Raw genomic sequence first — 18540 nt, forward strand, 5'->3', positions numbered from 1 at the left:
CACCTTTATTCATTCCGATCGGTTTATCTGTAACGCCTTCTCCTGGTTATTAGCATATTTTCCGCGCCCTTTTCGTAATGTGTGGACAGGCTTCGGAGATATGGGAAGCCCTTAACACACTGTTCAGCATTTACTGCAACGGTCAGCTCATGAATATGCTATATGAATTTAGTGTGCATCGCTATGACGTCACATGAGTATACTACGAGTGTCTCCGACGTATGGTTTACCGACAGCAGCTCAGAAAACGTCAGCGGGCTGATGCTCTCATCGTAGCGACCGGACTATCTATCGCGTGAGCTACGACCGCGTCTGAAGAGGACCCTCGAGCTGTAAATGTACCGGTTTGTCTTTGTTCGCCTTAGGTGTTGCAGTCGCGTTGGCGTCGATCACCGCAATCTTCACCAAATCCATTCATGCTCTTTTCGAAAGGGAGCGTCTGCTCTGCTTGACGCCTACTTCCTTCTTCGTACTACCAGAGCGTGTGCAACGCCAACGCTGTCCACGACGTGCCAATGACGGCAATGTACCCCTCGCTTCATGGTGAACTTCTGAGCTTTTTTTTGAACGCGCTTCCTATTGACCGTTTGTTTTTAAAAGGACGCTGCAGAAAGAATTAACTTAGACAGAATCGAGAGGTAACGGCATATAAACTGCGATGAGACCGCTACCACAGAATACTCAGCTTTTATCAGGTAGGAGAGCCAAAAAACAAAATGAAATACAGGTGCGCCGTAACCAGTGATGTTCCAATCAGGCCAAAATTTTCTCAGTAGACGCAGAATTTCCTATTTTAGGAATTCTTTTCCTCCAGCAGCTTGAGAACGCGGTCAGTTTAAAAAAGAGAAGACATTTTCCGTTCCCAGAGCTCAATGAAACTCTGTAAAAAAATTCCTTTTCTCCAAACTTTGCCCCTCTAATTCCCCGAACGGAACATCTCCGGCCATCACCGGCAAATTTATCAGGTGCAGAGCGGATCTTGGACGCTTTCCTACTCCCCCGATCACTTAACAAAGACTGCAACCTGTCCTTATCGGTGCGGTCGTCACGAGTTTGAATGTAGTGGCGGGAAAGTTTATAAATTCAATTTTGCCAGCCTAAAAAGGATTTTCATTGCTCGACAAGCGCTAACATACCCTGAAAGAGCCAGAGAGAACATTTTTAATAGGAACAATAAATGAATGCAGTTGTCCTCCGAGTTGCTTTAATGCAGAAATGTTTTGTGCGGGGTTTGCAAGCCCCGATTTCATGCACTTCGCAGCAACCATTTTATACGTCCACACCTCGCGGCGACACTTTAGCGTTCGCCCTCTGAAAGGCTTACCAGGAAGCAGTTCAGATACCCCTGAATAACGACAGAGACAACCACTGTCTTTTGAAAGGTATATATAGCTATATACGTATATATACGTTGATACTATATACATGATTGACGTTATACTATGTCTCGGGTTCAGGTTTCAATTTAAAACAACAATTTTTGACTTGCAACACACACACACACACACACACACACACACACACACACACACACACACGCACGCACGCACGCACGCACGCACGCACGCACGCACACACACACACACACACACGCACACGCACACGCACACGCACACGCACACGCACACGCACACACACACACACACACACACACACACACACACACACTGTTGAGGACGGAGGGGCCCAGCGTGTTGGGGGGTGTCGTTCAGGGCAGCAGGACCCGACTCGGAAGGACGATGGCGAACTCCATTTAGGAGGTAACTGTAGAGAAGGTTTATTCACATATTTACAGGCATAAGAGAAGTGAGAGACCTGAGTGAGAGACTGAAGTGGGAGACGATTCTGCCGCATTCGTTGTCGACTTTTATACCCTTCTTGGTCCCCAAATTCCCTAGGTTGAGGACGCCCACGCCGGAGTGGGAGGGGCCTATAACTTTCACCTCTGCGCTCAAACACAACACCGCACTTAGGGTCACGCCCCTGTCACGTGTTGATTCCGAGGGAAAGAAGGTTGCCGTCGAGACGTTGAATGCGGTAGGTGGTGGTTTCTGGCCAGCTGAAAGCCCCGCGGGTCACCGACATCTGTGGTTCATCAACTGGTACCCGCCGCTCGAGGCCGGAACGAAGAGGTCATGAAAGGCCGGAAAGTGCTCCTTTGTCCTTGCCCACCAGCTCGTCGCGGCGCTTGGCACGCCAAAGAGCCACAGCCAACGAAGCCCTTTGTTCCCCCGGCATGCTCACAGCAATTGGGGAAGATAACATCGGTCTCCCCGCGGCGGCGGCGGCGACACTTGAAGAGACTTCGGAAAGGCGGTCTGTTTTTGCTAAAACTTCAACCCCTTCTTTATGGTTCTGTACTCCGACCGGGAAGGGCTCGGTAAATGGAATCAGCGGTCACCTGGGTCCCGTGTGTGGTCCATGACGGCAGGCTTGGGGCAACGGTCGCCGAGTAGAAAGCAGGTACTCTCAGCCACCCAGGAGACATATGTGTGCTGGCTGCTTCCGCCGCTGCTTAGCCTTCGCCGTACCTTGCTTAACGACGACCCACGTTTGGTGGTAATTTCTCCCAGACCCGCGTTCTTCGACCCTAACACCGCATCTGGCTTCCCGATGACACACGTCGGGAAGTAGTCTTTCCAGGCCCGTGTACTAGGACCTTAACAACACACACACACACACACACACACACACACACACACACACACACACACACACACACACACACACACACACACACACACACACACACACACACACACACACACACACACACACACACACACACACACACACACACACACACACACACACACACACACACACACACACACACACACACACACACACACACACACACACACACACACACACACACACGTACGTTGTAGGTGCGCGAACAGCCGTAGGAGAGAATTTCAAGGACGGGGCATCTATTCATTTCATCCAAGGGGCCACTGCACTGTCACGAAAGCCGTCCAGCACAGATGGTCAACATTCGACTCTAGCGCGCCGGTGGAGTCTCCCGTGCAATTTCAGAGCAATTGAACATTTGATCTACTCCGCAAGTCGACGACCACCGCTGGCGGGTTGAAGTTTCAGAACAAAGGCCTTCGTTCATATGCCGTTCCCTAAATATAGGGTACCGTTGCGCTGTACCGGTAGTCCCTCCAGACGTTCATGACGTCACGTTATGGATTGATTGATTGGTTGATTTATTCATTCATGCATTGATTGATTGATTAATTGATTGATTGCTTGATTGATTTTTGCGGGTGTGTGCTAACTTGTGGATTACGAGGCGCACCTCTTTGTGGAGGGCTTCTGATTGATTCCGATCGCGTGGGGTTGTTTGCCGCGCAGCGGAAATCGACCTGCCAGTAAAAAAAACCCAATTGCGAGATGTAATTAGGAGCTGTCTACTACTTAGAGCGCCTTATGTCCTACGATGTTGCTGTGGTAAGTAAAAGTCTCTTAACCCTAAACATTTGTGCATCTCCTGACAGCTTCAAACCACTTCAGCTTGTTATTCTGCGCCTTCAGAAATTTACTGTGAAATCGCCGCCAGCTTTCCTCGTCACCATTGACTCATACGCAGACACACCTGCTTCCAACCAGACAAACAGGGCGAGTCGTAAGAGGGAGAGAGAAAGAAAAAAAAGGTTAGAGGCCGCAGAAGTGTTTCAAGTACTTGTGAGCCTGTGGTTGGGCAAGGGGGAGATAAGGGTTATTTATTGGGCATCTGTCAGCGGCAGTACCGCAGTGAGAAGGTGCTTGCCAGGAGCGCTGTGCTACATACCTCTTTCGTCAAGTCTTCCGAAGTGTGAGAAGTTCTCCGTTTTACGGTGTAAGAGAAGTAAACGCCAAGGAGGAATCATGGAACATTGCAAAAGGGAGAAAATCTGCAAGGTAAGATATATGCCCACGGCTTCTGTATTTTTTCCTTTTCGCCATGTCCCGTGTTTGCTCTAATTTACTCTCCACCAATATTTCAGTTTCGACGGGACTTGGAGGCACATTGTTCACTCTTTTTTTTTGTTATTGCCTACATGTGTGAAAATGCGCCCTTATGGAGACACGTCACTGATTTAGTGTTACATTTTTTTATTTCTCCATTTTATAGCCTACTTCGCATAACCATTCGCGTTCAAATCTTAAAAATTCCACGTTTAGCTGTCAGCGGTGAAAAGTATGCAGGATGTGTGATAAATATTAAGAAAACATCTGTGCGACAGGATGCTAACTCGGGCTTATCTTTTGTAACGCTGCTCTAGTCAAACAAAGTGTAAAAGCTCAAAGTGTTTTTATCTGTTAGGGGCAGGATCCCAGAATACGCTCGAGTAGGCGCCTTTTATGCTGTTCTGGTCACCGCACCCTGCTCGTGATACCGGCGCCGTACACTGTTTCCTTCCGCTTTCATTAGGAACGTGCTCTCATCCCACGCTTGAGGAATAGCATGCCCGTACTCTAGTAACGTACAGACTGTGTCCCGACTCCCAGAAGAGTGGCCACTATGGTCAGCGTGGTCTTGTATATGATCTGTTTTAAAAGAAAAAAAAGCAAAATAAAGAAATTACACAGTACATTAAGACTGCAGAAATAACACTGCGTTGAACACTTTGATTCCTGTCTGTTCTAGGTCGAGAACCCAAACATAAGAAGTTTAATGCAATGCTCCTCAGAGTTGCCGCGGTGGCTCAGTGGTTATGGTGCTCGGCTGCTATCCCGAAAGACGCGGGCTCGATCCCAGTCGGGACGGTTGAGTTTCGATGGAGGCGTACTTCTAGAGGCCCGTGTACTGTGCCATGTCAGTGCACGTTAAAGAACCCCAGGTGGTTGAAATTTCCGGAGCGCTTCACTACGGCGTCTCTCATAGCCTCAGTCGCTTTGGAACGTTAAACCCCATAAACCGACCAAACCAACCAATGCTTCTCAGGATATTAATATTCCATTCAACCCAGACAAAACTCTGGTACATGTCATGAGTAATGCATTTACTGATTTTGCTAAAGTTTGTGCGCGCTGCATGAACCTACAAAGTACGCATGCTTACGAGCGAAAACTTGCGCACTCGAAACTTGTAACTGCTGCTCAGTTGTAAGTTTAAGGTTATATGTCGTTGATTCAGACTTCACAACAGAGGAAATTGGGGATGTCTAAGGTTTATATGATGCAACTAAAAGTATATGTAAATGGGCTTGACGGCGGCCATAAACAAAGAAAGTAAAACTGAGCCCTATGAATTACTTCCATTCTTTATCTCTAACTATTATATGCGCATTCATTAACTGAGGAAGCACAAGTTAACTGTCATGGAAGGCGGATTGCATTTCTGCGGAAAACGGAATGCTGTTATGGTGTGCTGTAATAAGTGCAATATCACAATGAAGGCAAACTTCACGTACGGTATGCTCCGGTACTAATAGGTGTGCATTATAAAGGTAAGTCTGATACGTCAGCTGCTTTCAATGGACTAACCTTGAAAGGTCGTTGCGAAACGGAAGTGGCATTACCTGCAGTTGCAATAGCTGGTAGTGGTATGCTAGCGTTGGCTAGTATCGCATGTGTAAATTCAGGTATTTTTTTTAGACTTGACTTTGGAAACTGAACACTCATAAATTTTATGCTACCAAATCTGCTCAATATAGCTAAGCACTCAAAATTTTAAGGCGAAAGCCTTTAATGTCTCATCGTTGTAAGCAGCAGTTGTCGACAGAGAATGTCACGCTTTTCAGTTGGTCGAAACGGTCGCGACGTCAGAGTGCGCCAATTTCAAACGGAGCCAATTGTACTTTGGCTAGTAACCATGCAACCAATTGAAGGGACCATATAGTGATGCTCCAAGTAAGTGGGACTGAGCTTAGTTAATTGCTTAATTGCCCAATTAGCCTAATTAACTTCTCTAGTCAGGCCATATAAATAAATAAAACCTAGTAAGAAATTGGTCGAGCTCGGGAATCGAACCACGGTCTTCGGAGTGCGAGACGAGCATGCTATCCACTCCGCCATGCCAGCTCGATGGTTTGGAATGAACAAAGGCACGTCTAGTGAATACGGTGTCTTCGCTCACTGCCATCCTCCTCCCTTCCCTTCCGGTGAGGTTTAGGTGTCCACCGAGGTATGAGAGAGAAATACATTTCCTTTCCTCAAAAACCAATTTACCGACGAGCGAGGCGTAGAACCGAATGGGCGATGGCGTTCTATGGACTCCCTGGCAGCGTTGCAAAACGCTCTCGCGTTCCACTCTTAGAGGCGAAGCTTAACATCTTGACCACACATCACTGACCACACTTTAGGTCAAAAAAGTGCACCCCCCCCCCCCCCCCCCCCCTGAATTTTGACGGGTGTCCACCGAGAATGTGAGACAGTTACTGCGTAATTTTCTTTCCTCAAATACAATTTTCATTTTATTCATTACGGGCCATCTTCGTCTTTCTTCTTTCACTCCCACTTCCTCCGTTCCTCTACGGTGCGGTTCAGGTGTCCACCGAGATGACAGAGATTTACAGCGCCATTTCCTTTCCTCAAAAACCGTTGCGGTGAAACGGCAAGGCATCGCGCCGAACGGGTGGTGGCGTTCCGTGGACTCCCTGGCAGCGCTACAACACGCTGTCGCGTTCCACTCCTAAAGGCGAAGCTTAAGCTTAAGCTTAATTAGCAGTTAATTAGTATTCAGGCATTAATCAGTAATTAACCATTAATTAGTGATTTGTCATCACTTAGTGATTAGTACTCAATTACATGTGACGCCACCAGTGCCACAGAAGCACTGAAAGTGGTGCGGAAAACGCTTTCGCCTCTACGCACTTTAGACAGTCAAAGTGCCCCCTGAATTTTTTTTCGTGCTCTTGGAATAGCTCTGTACTCACTACTAAATTAAATTTTTGATGTGGGGGATAGTTCATTATATTTCCATGTTCACGATAAAACTGTAATTGTGTGTCTGAAAGTAAAATTTTGTGTTCCAGTTTCGTTTTTAACATATGTGTCCTGGTGCGTAGTTCGGTGAACGCTTCTCAGGCACCGAGGATATGATAAGCGGCGCGCCTCAAGACTACGACGCGTTGCTGGAGCAGTGTTTGGAGAGTGGAAACCTTTTCGAGGATCCGGAGTTTCCGTGCACTGAAGCCACGGCCTGGGGCACCGCGGATCCCGAGATCAATATCGTGTGGAGGAGGCCTTGGGTAAGAACCCATTGCCGTGACTTTCTTGATTTTCTGAAAAAAAAATTACCAATATCCATGCCATCTAGATTACTGCGTGCTTGCTCAACCGCCTCCTTTTTATAGCGTTAGCTCTGATTAATACTCGCATTAATCAAGGTCGCGTTAGTACGAAACACGAGGTCATAAAACACAAGTTGGACCTGTGGGTGGTACCATTGGTGCACAGATTGTGGACCACGTAATTGGTGTAGATGGTTCGGAGTGGTATAAAACCGTTCAGCGCGTTAGATCGCTAGTCGAAGTAAAACATAGCCTACCAAAGGGATTTGCACCGACGGCCTTTGGTTCCCCCAAACCGTGACTTCTTGAAACTTCAAACGTCCATTATGGCCAAACTAATTGACGTAGGACATTCGAAGGGGTGTAAAATGATTTGTCTTCTGGCGCTTGTATACGTTGGCGTCAAAAAAGTAGGTATCCGGGTATAACGAAACATTTGTACCTGATATAGCGAGGATGTCTAAATACTCAATATTCGTTGGATATTGCTAACGCTCGATACTCATATATCTGCCTCAGCGTTTTGCTCTTTTTTCATTTTGTTTTCTCCCCCATGTTTTAGGGTGCCAGTAGTGGTGATCCTAGCTATCAGACAGTTTTAGTTGTGCGTCCGCAAAAGATTTGCACACGCACCGCGCACGCAACGGGCGCGCATTACGGCGCATTGATTCCTGCGTTTGCGACGACAGTTTTAGTTGAGCGTGACAGGCGTAGCGCTCGTGAAACATAACACACTGGGGCGCCATCTAATTGCACCAAGTGAAAGGGTCTGACCTGTGTAAGCAAAAATGTGCTTATTCTAAAGCGTTAGTATTAGAACACCCATTATCGCCAAAAATACCCGGCGATAGTGTAGTCCTTGGCGTGTGAAGCTTGTGCATCTGAGAGAGAGAGAGAGAGAGAGAGACTCTTTAATGAAGAGCAGAGAATTTAGCCGGCGTTTAAAAATCGCTGGCATGCTACTCTGCGTAGGGAGGGGAATTTGGGAGATAAGACAGAAGGAGAGCAGTGTGGAAGAGGTAAAAAAAAAACGAAGATAAAATGCGGTCATGAAATGGGTACTAAGGATGCAATGGCGAGTATTGATGTAACCTATGGAATGATGGAGTGCATAGACAGTCAAATGGGCTGACGAAGTTCACTGCATGAAGAATGCATGAAGGTAACGTGCAAGTGAATTTACAGCTTATCGAGATGTCCAATGTCTTTTAAATATGTGAATAGAAAGTTCATTGCAAGTCTCTATTGCCTAAGGCAGGCTAAGAGACCTAAAACTTGGTCCATTGTTAGGGGCACTGGGCAGAGCTTCTGCATGCAATGTTCATAGTACGCACGCTCGTTAGCATACGCAGGGCACTCAAGCAAGATATGTTCCACAGTTTCTATCGAGGCACAGTTGTCACAGTGCGGACTGTTCATTTGTCTAAAACGGTATCGTAAGCCTTTGCATCTGCTCATTCTCAATGAAGAATGCTGTACGGCTGAAACTTAACACTGAGTGTTTTTATCGGGTTATCGTGCTGCGCAAGTCTTGGCATGTCTATTGGTTTCTGAACGTCAGGTGCGTTCATTCTGCCCTCGCAGTATTTTCTTGGCTATAATTCGGTTAAACCCACAGCAGTTTTTTCATAATCACTGTCAAGTATGCACCATCATCAGTTAACAGCAGTGAATTCTAAAGCATCACTCCATCGTCCGCGGCGATGAAGTATCTTTGTGTGCTTAAGCGCACGTGTGCGTGTGCGCATGCGTGTGCGTGCGTGCATGCTTGTGAGTGTGTGTGTGAGTGCGCGCTTAAAGCTCTGTTTTTGATTATTGGATGAAACAATTATATCTTGATTTCTATAACAAAAGCAGTCACCGAACACAAGGAACGCAGGCGATTTTTTTTATAATTTGTGGTGTCATCAATTGGAGATTAATGGTAAATTATTTTAAAGATAACAGATCTGAAAGCAGAAGAAAAAAACGACCACATGACGGATATGGGATCAGAACCTATGACCTCCGAATTTTGCGTTCGGTGCTCTACCAACTGACCTACGGCAACGGCCGTCCAGTCTTCTGCTTTTGGGGGTAATTAAGTGTAGTGTAACCGAACCTTGAGAGTGCTCATCACCGCCACTCTCGTCCATAGCGGCGGACGTAGTACGTCCTGTGTTACCGCGAGTGCCATGTAGGAAAGTGACCGAAAGGTGAGGACGGGAGCTGTGCCAGAACCTTTGGCATGAAGACTCCGAGAATCGAGGCCATCGTTAGCTACTGAGCGGACAAGGGAAGAAAAAGAGGGGTTCGTTGTGACATACATGACGGAAGCCAGCAGTCACCGAAACCAAGGAGCGTAGGGGATTTTTTAAAAACTAATTTGTGGTGTTCATCAACGGGATAATATTAGAGTGACTATTTTATAGATAACTGATTCACTCAGCAAAGTTTCACAGTCACCACGATAGAGAAGTGCCTTGTGGCGTTAAGTCCTTTGGCGGGCTAGCTGGTTCGTCCTTTACTGCGTGTCTCAGGCCACTCTGTGCGCTTCATTACTGAAGAATTAAACAACGCAAAGCACATGACAGAGAAAGACATATCATGCGCTATTCAGTGTTCAATGTCCCCGTCATTTGTTCCCTTTGTTTCTTCAAAATGACACTAAACAACCACTCGCCTATGTGTGTGTTCTTATGCTTCATGGAGTTTGATGCACTACCCCCTGTACACCATCCGGTTCGAAAATTCCCTCACCACCAGCCCTTGCCGTGGCTCATGCAGTGCACTTCTCATAACATCAGTATCACACTGCATTAAATTCATTTAATTAACTGATTAGCATTCGAAATAACTAACCAATCAAAGAAATATCTGGAGATTGAGAACAACTTGCCCCTCAACCTTTCTGTGCTGGAAAGTGTCACGAGTGCCACTAAAGCTCCGATACAGGTGCAGGAGCAAACTCACTTCCAGTGTCCTGGGAACTTTCTAAAAGTGCGTTACTTATCGAGTGGAGATGCTTTAGTCGTTGCTCTGCATAAGCTTCGTAACGCTCACGAATTGTGTCATCGCGCTGGCAGGAAATCATCGACAACCCGGAGTTCCTGACGGAAGGCTTCAGTCGCTTTGACATCGAGCAAGGATCGCTGGGTGAGTATATCACAAACTATCTTTCATCCTATCATCATTACCCTTTAACCTAACCACCAGAAGTAAATAGACTTGGGAATGTGAGAAGCCAAAGTTATCAGCGATACGCTCAACCATTATCACTTGAATTTCAGGAAACTGCTGGATGGCCGCTTCCATCGCCACCCTAACGATGCACCCGAAGCTGCTGGAGAATGTTGTGCCTGCGAGACAGAGCTTCGCGGAAGGAGAGTACGCAGGCATCTTCCACTTCCGCCTCTGGAGGTTCAACAGGTGGATCGACGTGCCCGTCGATGACCGGCTTCCGGTGAACGAGACGACCGGCGGACTGGCCTTCATGACCTCCAGCGCCGACGGAGAGTTCTGGAGCGCCCTACTCGAGAAGGCCTACGCCAAGTGAGCAGATACCGCTAGAGACTGAATATTTCGAGCTGAGCATTTACTTTGGCTTCAAACGATATATTACCGTGGCGCTGAAACGTGGCATGCTCTGCCGAAGTGCGCTGTAGTTTTACTATTTTCCGCACAAGCTATGGGGTCGAGTTCTCGCTTAGCAGGCGTTGGAATGTGGTTAAACAGATTTGACTAAAGATAGCCCTACTCTGGCTAGATGGACGGAAAAAAATATTAATAAACAGTCATGTTACGTTATGCGTGTACCTCAACAGAATGCGAGTTCTAGCAGTGAAGCACAAAAGCACATCATTGCTTTATATATTTTGTCCTGATCCACGTTGCGAAATACCGCTTACTCGAGCGAATGGCAGGTACTAAGTGAGATGCACTTGTTGGATTACCTTCTGTGTTTAACAGTGTCAATACTGGCTCATAATATTATAGTGACACATCAGGATAAGTAATCTTGTCCTTTTGCTAATTTTAGTAAGGTGCAGAACGTATTATAACAAGCCGCGGTGGCTCAGTGGTTATGGTGCACGGCTGCTGACCTGAAAGACGCGGGTTCGATCCCGGCCGCGGCGGTTGAATTTCTTTGGAGGAGAAATTCTAGAGGCACGTGTACTGTGTGATATCAGTGCACGTTAAAGAACCCCAGGTGGTCGAAATTTCCGGAGCCCTCCAGTACGGCGTCTCTCATAGCCTGAGTCGCTTCGGGGCGTTAAAACCACAGAAACCAAACCAAGCCAGAAAGTATTAGCTTCGGTAAAGCCATAAAGGGCAGCTCCGCTATCGTGGCCCTATGCTACAAGCCAAAAAGATGTCCAGACCAGCATAAATCACTTGTCCTGTTCGCATTCCCTGATGGCAATTGACGTTAATCCGTCTGAAGAGAATAAAAAAAATTGTTCCCGCCCGGGGATGTTTTTGTTTTCCGGCTGCGATGAGAATGCTTATCAATTCCTTCAAGGAATTGCTACGGGTTGATAAGGGAATGTTACGTTCCAAAGAATCTCACGCTACAGCGTGAGCTTCGTGAGGGACGCCGTAGTGGAGGGCTCCGCATAATTTGACCACCTGGGATTCTTTAACGTGCAGTGACATCGCACAGTACACGGACCTCTAGAATTTCACCTCCATGGAAACGCGACCGCCAAGCAAACAATGTAGCAGATTTTACGAATCGCGACGATACCCGCACATGAGCATACACTGAGCACATGAGCACATGAGCATACGACGGCTTTAGCCGTCGCAAACGTGTCGAAATTTGAACGAGGCCAGTAGTCAACTCCGAGTTGCAGGCTCATGAGAACTTCACGCGATCCTCATAGTGGTGCCAACGAGATAGATATTAAGGCTTTTTCATTTCCCCTGCGGCTCCCAGATTAGGAACAAAACACGAAAATAACATTCCCTTTGATTGTCCCGATATTTGTATTTTTCATTAATTGCTTCGATTACTTATCGCGGGAGAAGAAACAGCACATGGTTCGAATTGATATCGGAAATATTTTTTAAAACTCATTCAAATATTATTTTAACGTAATAACATTAAATACTCCCCTGTAACAGTGAATTATTAGCACTGAGAAACAATGGACTTTATTGCAATAGCATTAGAAAATGAACACATTTACCAGAACAGGATTCCATCAGGCTTAAGGTGAAGGAACCTAACGTTAAAAATGGAGTTTTTTCATCAACATAAAAAAAAACGATTTAGGATGGGAATAAACTCGAGTTATGCTACACCTAATTCCACGCCGATTGGCGGCTGGTATAAAATCACTAGATGAACAGATACCTTTTCCCAGTTACAGCATAAATGTCTAGAGCATAGAAATTGAAACGGTATGTGTTAAATTGAAACCACCGGTTCTGTAGATTCGTGCTTAGTGTGAATGCATGGCGTGCCTGTCACCTTCGTTAATATTCCCATATTTTCGCACTGTGGGCTGTAACTCTTCGTAGCGTAACGTAAAATGAAAAATGTGAGGTCTAACTTCATTTTTTCGCAGTGTCGCCAACTACGCTGATTTACAGAAAAATACACTAATAGAATCAATCAATAAATTAATCAGTCAGTCAAGTCACCCTGTTTTCGCAGGCTGCATGGAGGCTACGCAGCACTTGTCGGAGGCTCTGGGGTCGAGGCTTTCGTCACATTCACTGGGGGTCTGACCGAACAGCTCACTGTGTCGAGTGAGTCTAAGGATTTCTTTAGGATCCTACAGAGGGCACTGGACAGGAATTCCCTCGTGTCTTGTTCCATCACGGTGAGCTGAATTATAGCACTTTGATCCGCGCTGTATTCAGCTCGACAACCAACCTGAAACTTCCTTCGCAAACTTAACAGGACGAAAAGAAGGGAGCCAAGGGCCTCCATGGTTTGCACGAGTACAGTGTCACCGGCGCTGAGAAGGTAAGCAAGCTTTCCGAGAATCTCGTGGATGCAAAATGGCTGTAAAAAAGGCCCACTGCTCCTCAAAAAAATATCAAAAGTAATACAAAATTCTCGTTATTTTATGCACTTCGTTTTCTTGAGTTTCTATTGTCTTTACCGAAAAATCATAGGTTGCAGTTGAGAACGCTCAAAAATGCGAATCTTCAGTTTCTGCTGGTGGAGGAAGTAATTTCTACAACCCTTTGATCCAGAGTAAGCGATCACTTCACTGAGGTGCCTTTACTGAGAGAAGGATAACAAAAGAAAAAACATGTTCGCAATAAATAATAGACAGGGAGTATCGAAACAATTAGCACTTCTGCAGTTTTCCTGTCATCGTACATCCATGTTGTTTTTGACGTTTTTAGAAATACTTTACTCTTCGTCAGCTTTTCATGGCAATGCAGGGAAGGCTGCAGGTTGCGAGAGTTCGTAACTGTGCCATTCCGACAAATAATTCGGCTGCAGGAGTGTGCACACCAGGCCACCTGCCCATCGCTTCACTGTACCGCTGGTGTACTTAGCGCCATCTACGGTAGTTTTTAAAAATCGACAGCGTAAGTGCTACGTACAGCGGTGACTGCGGAGTCAGTGGCGTTGGTGTGCAGAAAAAAGAAAGCGGCCCACGTGCCACCTAGGTCACGTGACATTGTGACGTCATCGCAACCTCGTCAAGAGCAACGTGGGTCACTGTGTTTGAAACAGCCACCTTCCTGGGCAGTGGCGCATCGCTTAACAGCGCACCACTGCGTCAAGAGTGGTACGAAGACGCCCAGTGATGTACGAATGTAAATTAGAGGACGAATTTCGTATTTATGGGCATTAATAAATTAACGTTATCATGTGATTTCAATAAGGCGGAGTTTAAGAGTACTCTCAAGTTTTTAAAGAGACGTGCATAGTTCGTTTATTGTAGTCGAGAAAGCTGTTTATTCCTTAGAATTTCAACGTTTAAAGTTGGCAGTTGTGTTAGAAATCTGCTTTCAATTACGGATATTGACAATATGCTATGTTTAAGAGGAAACTAACACCTTCAAACAGGGACAATACTCCAACGCGTAGGAAGAAAGGGTGTGTTTCAGCTCTGCAGTTCCCTCTCCGTTTCCAGAAAATTTCTCAAACACACACCCCCTACTCTGCCCAAGCAAGAAGATAAGCTAGGAGATAAGGCTATGGACGTAGAGGTGCCACCTATACCTAAATGGCCGGCCAATTCGATGGCAGATACTCCTCTCGCACCTCCCACGAAAAAGACCTAAACGACGGTAGCAGATTTAGTCGACAATGTAACCTCAGATTTGCCAAAATGGATGCCGACAGAAAGGCCGATCTAGAACGTCTAGATGCCGAATTCGCGGCTATTCTGGAAGAATTCAAAAGCTTTATCATAGACAAAGTTAAGAAAGAAATCGCCATCCTAGTGATCAGGATCACTACACACGGAATGCAACCAATTCATGCGCAATATGGCCCCCCGCCCGCAGAGAATTAGCGTGTGGCAGTGGAACTGCAGGCACTTCCTTCCCAAGAAGGATCACCTGCAGCTTCTAACCCAGAATACTGAAGCGAATCCAGACGTAATAGCGCTCCAGGAGAATAGAGGACAAACTAAATTAGCGGGATTCAAAAGTTTTATGCAGAAAGGCGCGGACACCAAAAAGAAACAAACGCTATCCTAGTACAGAGAAACATCACGGCTATTCAGCAGGAATTCGATGGCAAAACTGCTAATTACACTCTGATAGAGGTTGTTCCTCGCAAAAGAGGAGACAGAAATCTTTTCGTACTAAATGTGTACAGCTCTCCCCAAGATAAAGGGCTAGACATTCCAAATTTATTGCGTAAGACTATTCACTTCACTAAGGGAGCGTAACTCCTCGTAGTCAGAGACTTTAACGCACCCCATGCTGTATGGGGATACGTTAAACCCACCAAGAAAGGCACGAAGCTATGGGAAACCTCACCCGACCTCGGCCTCACTTTACTTAATGATCCGCACTCCTATACGCGGATAAGCAACAGCGTCAGCAGGGATACCACACCCGACCTGACCTTCACCAAGATATAACTCAAACCAAATGGAATCAAACCGGAAATACGGCAGGCAGCGATCACTGCATCATAACAATCTCGTTTCACACGTCCGCACACAAGTCAATTCAAACAAGCACTACGCTCACGGATTGGGATAACTTTAGAAAACTCAGAGAAGAGACCGCTACCACTAACATCGAAAACTTAGACAGTTGGGTAGAGCAGCTTAAAAATGACGTGCGCAAGACGACCAAGGAGGTGGAAGCGACGGAAGATCAGCCGACGGCTGACTCCAAGCTTCTACATCTCTGGGAAGCGCACAAAAGCATCCTCAATAGGTGAAAAAAACAAAAACACAACAGGACACTTAAGCTAAAGGCAACCAAACTACAGAGACAGATCGAAGCCCATACATCCTACCGAGCTAGGCAACAAGGGGGCCAGATGTGCGACAGCCTAAATGGTCAGTTAGGCAACAAAAGGGCCTGGCTCCTCTTAGGGCACCTCTTAGATCCCACTCAAACAAAATCCACTACCAGATGTCACATGAGCGAAATCATACACGCATTCCCCGGAACAGATGCGGAGCTCCTAGACGAACTTCGAAAGAGATACCTGAACACGTCTAAAAGCGACGCCCTTAACCACTACACGGGTGCTCCCAACGACGAGCTGCACAGAGACATAACGGACGCGCAGACATGGGCTGCAATCGGTCACCTTCGCACAACATCAGCCGCGGGACCGGACGGAGTCACGAATAAGATGCTGCGAAACCGAGATAGTAAATCTATCTCGGCAGTTACCAATTTAATGAATGGATATTGGCGTAAAGGAGAACTGCCTCAGTCATGGAAACACGCGAGTGTAACGTTTATTTTTAACCCCAACAAGAGGCTCAGCACTGACAATCTCAGACCCATATCTCTTACCTCGTGCTTAGCCAAACTCATGGAGCATTTGATCTTGACCTGATTGCAAGGCTATGCTGAGGATAATGACTTATTACCAAGTATTATGTTAAGTTTCAGGAGCTCCAAGACGTCATGCTCCAGTTGTATAACGACGTCATAGATCCCCCGGACAAAACCGGCACCATAGCCGTTCTTTGACTTGACTTAGAAAAGGCCTTCGACTATGTATCGCATGGAGCAATTCTAAGAGGCCTCTCGAGCATAAATATAGGTGCCATAACCGACAAGTATGTCAGCTCTTTCATATCGGGAACGACGGCAGAACTCTTAATCGGGGGAATCAGGTCGGATAGGATAGAACTGGAAGATAGAGGCACGCCGCAAGGCTCCGTCCTGTCGCCCTTTCTCTTCAACCTATCACTCATATCGCTGCCTAGCAAGCTAAACGCCATAGAGGACTTACGTCATACACTATGCGGATGACGTTACCCTATGGGTGGCGAATGGTTCCGACGCTCACGCTCACATAGAAGAAACTCTGCAGAAAGCGGTACAAGTAGTCCAGGAACACGCGAGTAGCATATGACTCAAATGTTCTCAACCCAAGTCTGAACTCCCTCTAATCAGACAGAAGAAACAGAGAGAAACCACCATAGAGGTGAACCTTCAAGGTCTCTCGACACAGGAGGTCGAAACCATTCGAGTACTAGGTCTGTTCATTCAAAATAAACCTAAGAGCAACATTACAATCAGCCGTCTGGAAACAACGGTCATGCAGATAGTCAGGCTCATTCGAAGAATCACTGCTAAAAAGAGCGGAATGAAGGAGGCCGACGTCTGCCGCCTTATGCATGCATTCGTCATTAGCATATTCACCTACTCTCTACCATACCTCAAACTATTTAAGGTAGACATCGAGTATAAACAGGCTTCTCAGACAAGTTTATAAAGCTGGTCTAGGCTTCCTAGAAACACACCCACGGACAGATTTTTATCCTTGGGTATACACGACACCATAGAAGTACTCATCACTGCACACAAGGCGATGCACATCCAAAGACTGGCCAACCCTGCAGCGGGAAGAGAGATTCTGGATCGAATAGGCGTAAACGCTGAACCAATGTCCAACCGACCGGGCCCTCGACTACAAGGAGGGCGCGACAAACTACTCATCAAACCGCTCCCCAAAAATATGCTGCCGGGCTTCCAGGATAGCAGAAGACGAGCCAGAGCCCGGGCTCTACATAGAAAGTACTTCAATCATCCTGGAGCAGTATACACCGATGCAGCCGGTTATAATTTCAGTCAAGGGGCCTTCGCCATCTGCGCATCCAAATTCATAGCAGGAAGAAGCGAGTGCATCACTGCGGCCTCGGTCACGGTCAAGTACGCGGATCAAGCAGAAGAAGCGGCCACAGCCTTGGCCATAGCAAATACTGACTCTGACATCATTGTCAGCGATTCAAAGACTGCCATACGCAAGTTCTCGCGCGGTAGAATATCCCTAACTGCTAGAAGCATTCTCACAAATGTTACGCTAGAACGAGAGATAGAACTGGTATGGACGCCTGCCCATTCAGGGAACCCAGGGAACGATGCAGCCCACCAACACGCTCGAGGTTTTGTCGGCCGAGCGGTGGGCTCTCGTCCAGGGGGACCCGAGATGGAGGCTGTGATTTCGTACCACGACATTACCCAATTCTACAAACTCTCTAGAAGAATCTATCCTCCCCCCGCACAAGTCACTCTCCAAACATCAAGAGGTGGCTTGGAGAAGACTACAAACCCATTCATACCCGAACCAGTACATTTACGCCCACATCTACCCCGACCTCATAGACACCACCAGCATCCCCTGCGGTAGTACTGCCACTCTCGATCACATGCTATGGGACTGCCCGGAGGATCCTCCCCCGGAAGCTCTTATACAAGCTCCCTCACCAGACGCCTGGGAAGAAGTGCTGCGCAGCTCGGACCCCGCCATCCAGGCGGGAGCCATAGAGCGCGCTGAAGAGGTCGCCGCCAGCTATCAGCTAACGGCCACCTGGCCCTTCTGCTAAGAATCCAGGAACCCTTCTTTTCCGGCAATAGAGTTTTCTCTCTCTCTCTCTCACGGAGTACAGGGGGCATTCACGTGATGTCACGGGCCCCATGTGGTTGTCCAGCACGTAGCTCCAGCCGTTCAGGGCGGACCAGGAAGCGACGATTCCTTTTATACACACTGGCGGTCTTGTAGTGCTCCACAGATTCAGAGACAAAAATGGCGGCCGTTGTGACGTCGAACATTTATACGAATTTTTATTTATTTTGTAACGACGAAGAAGTTCCTATTCAGGCAAAGACGACGACGAACTTCTGACCGTTGTATTCAGCGGCATTGCCATTGCTT

General features: G+C 46.9%; 1 protein-coding gene across 1 annotated transcript in view; it reads left to right on the forward strand.

Annotated features, from left to right (window-relative positions):
• Positions 1 to 3776: 3776 nt before the first annotated feature.
• Positions 3777 to 18540, forward strand: part of LOC149363269 (calpain-A-like) — a 33337-nt gene continuing 18573 nt past the window's right edge. Inside the window, exons 1-6 of the mRNA XM_089573423.1 lie at positions 3777 to 3909; positions 7002 to 7184; positions 10292 to 10361; positions 10496 to 10757; positions 12868 to 13036; positions 13117 to 13182. Coding sequence (XP_089429549.1) covers positions 3877 to 3909; positions 7002 to 7184; positions 10292 to 10361; positions 10496 to 10757; positions 12868 to 13036; positions 13117 to 13182 — 783 coding nt within the window. The 5' untranslated portion in view covers positions 3777 to 3876. The remainder of the gene's footprint in view (positions 3910 to 7001; positions 7185 to 10291; positions 10362 to 10495; positions 10758 to 12867; positions 13037 to 13116; positions 13183 to 18540) is intronic.

This window comes from Amblyomma mixtum, chromosome 2, assembly GCF_055824585.1.
Source record: "Amblyomma mixtum isolate Tamu chromosome 2, ASM5582458v1, whole genome shotgun sequence".
Taxonomy (NCBI): Eukaryota; Metazoa; Arthropoda; class Arachnida; order Ixodida; family Ixodidae; genus Amblyomma; species Amblyomma mixtum.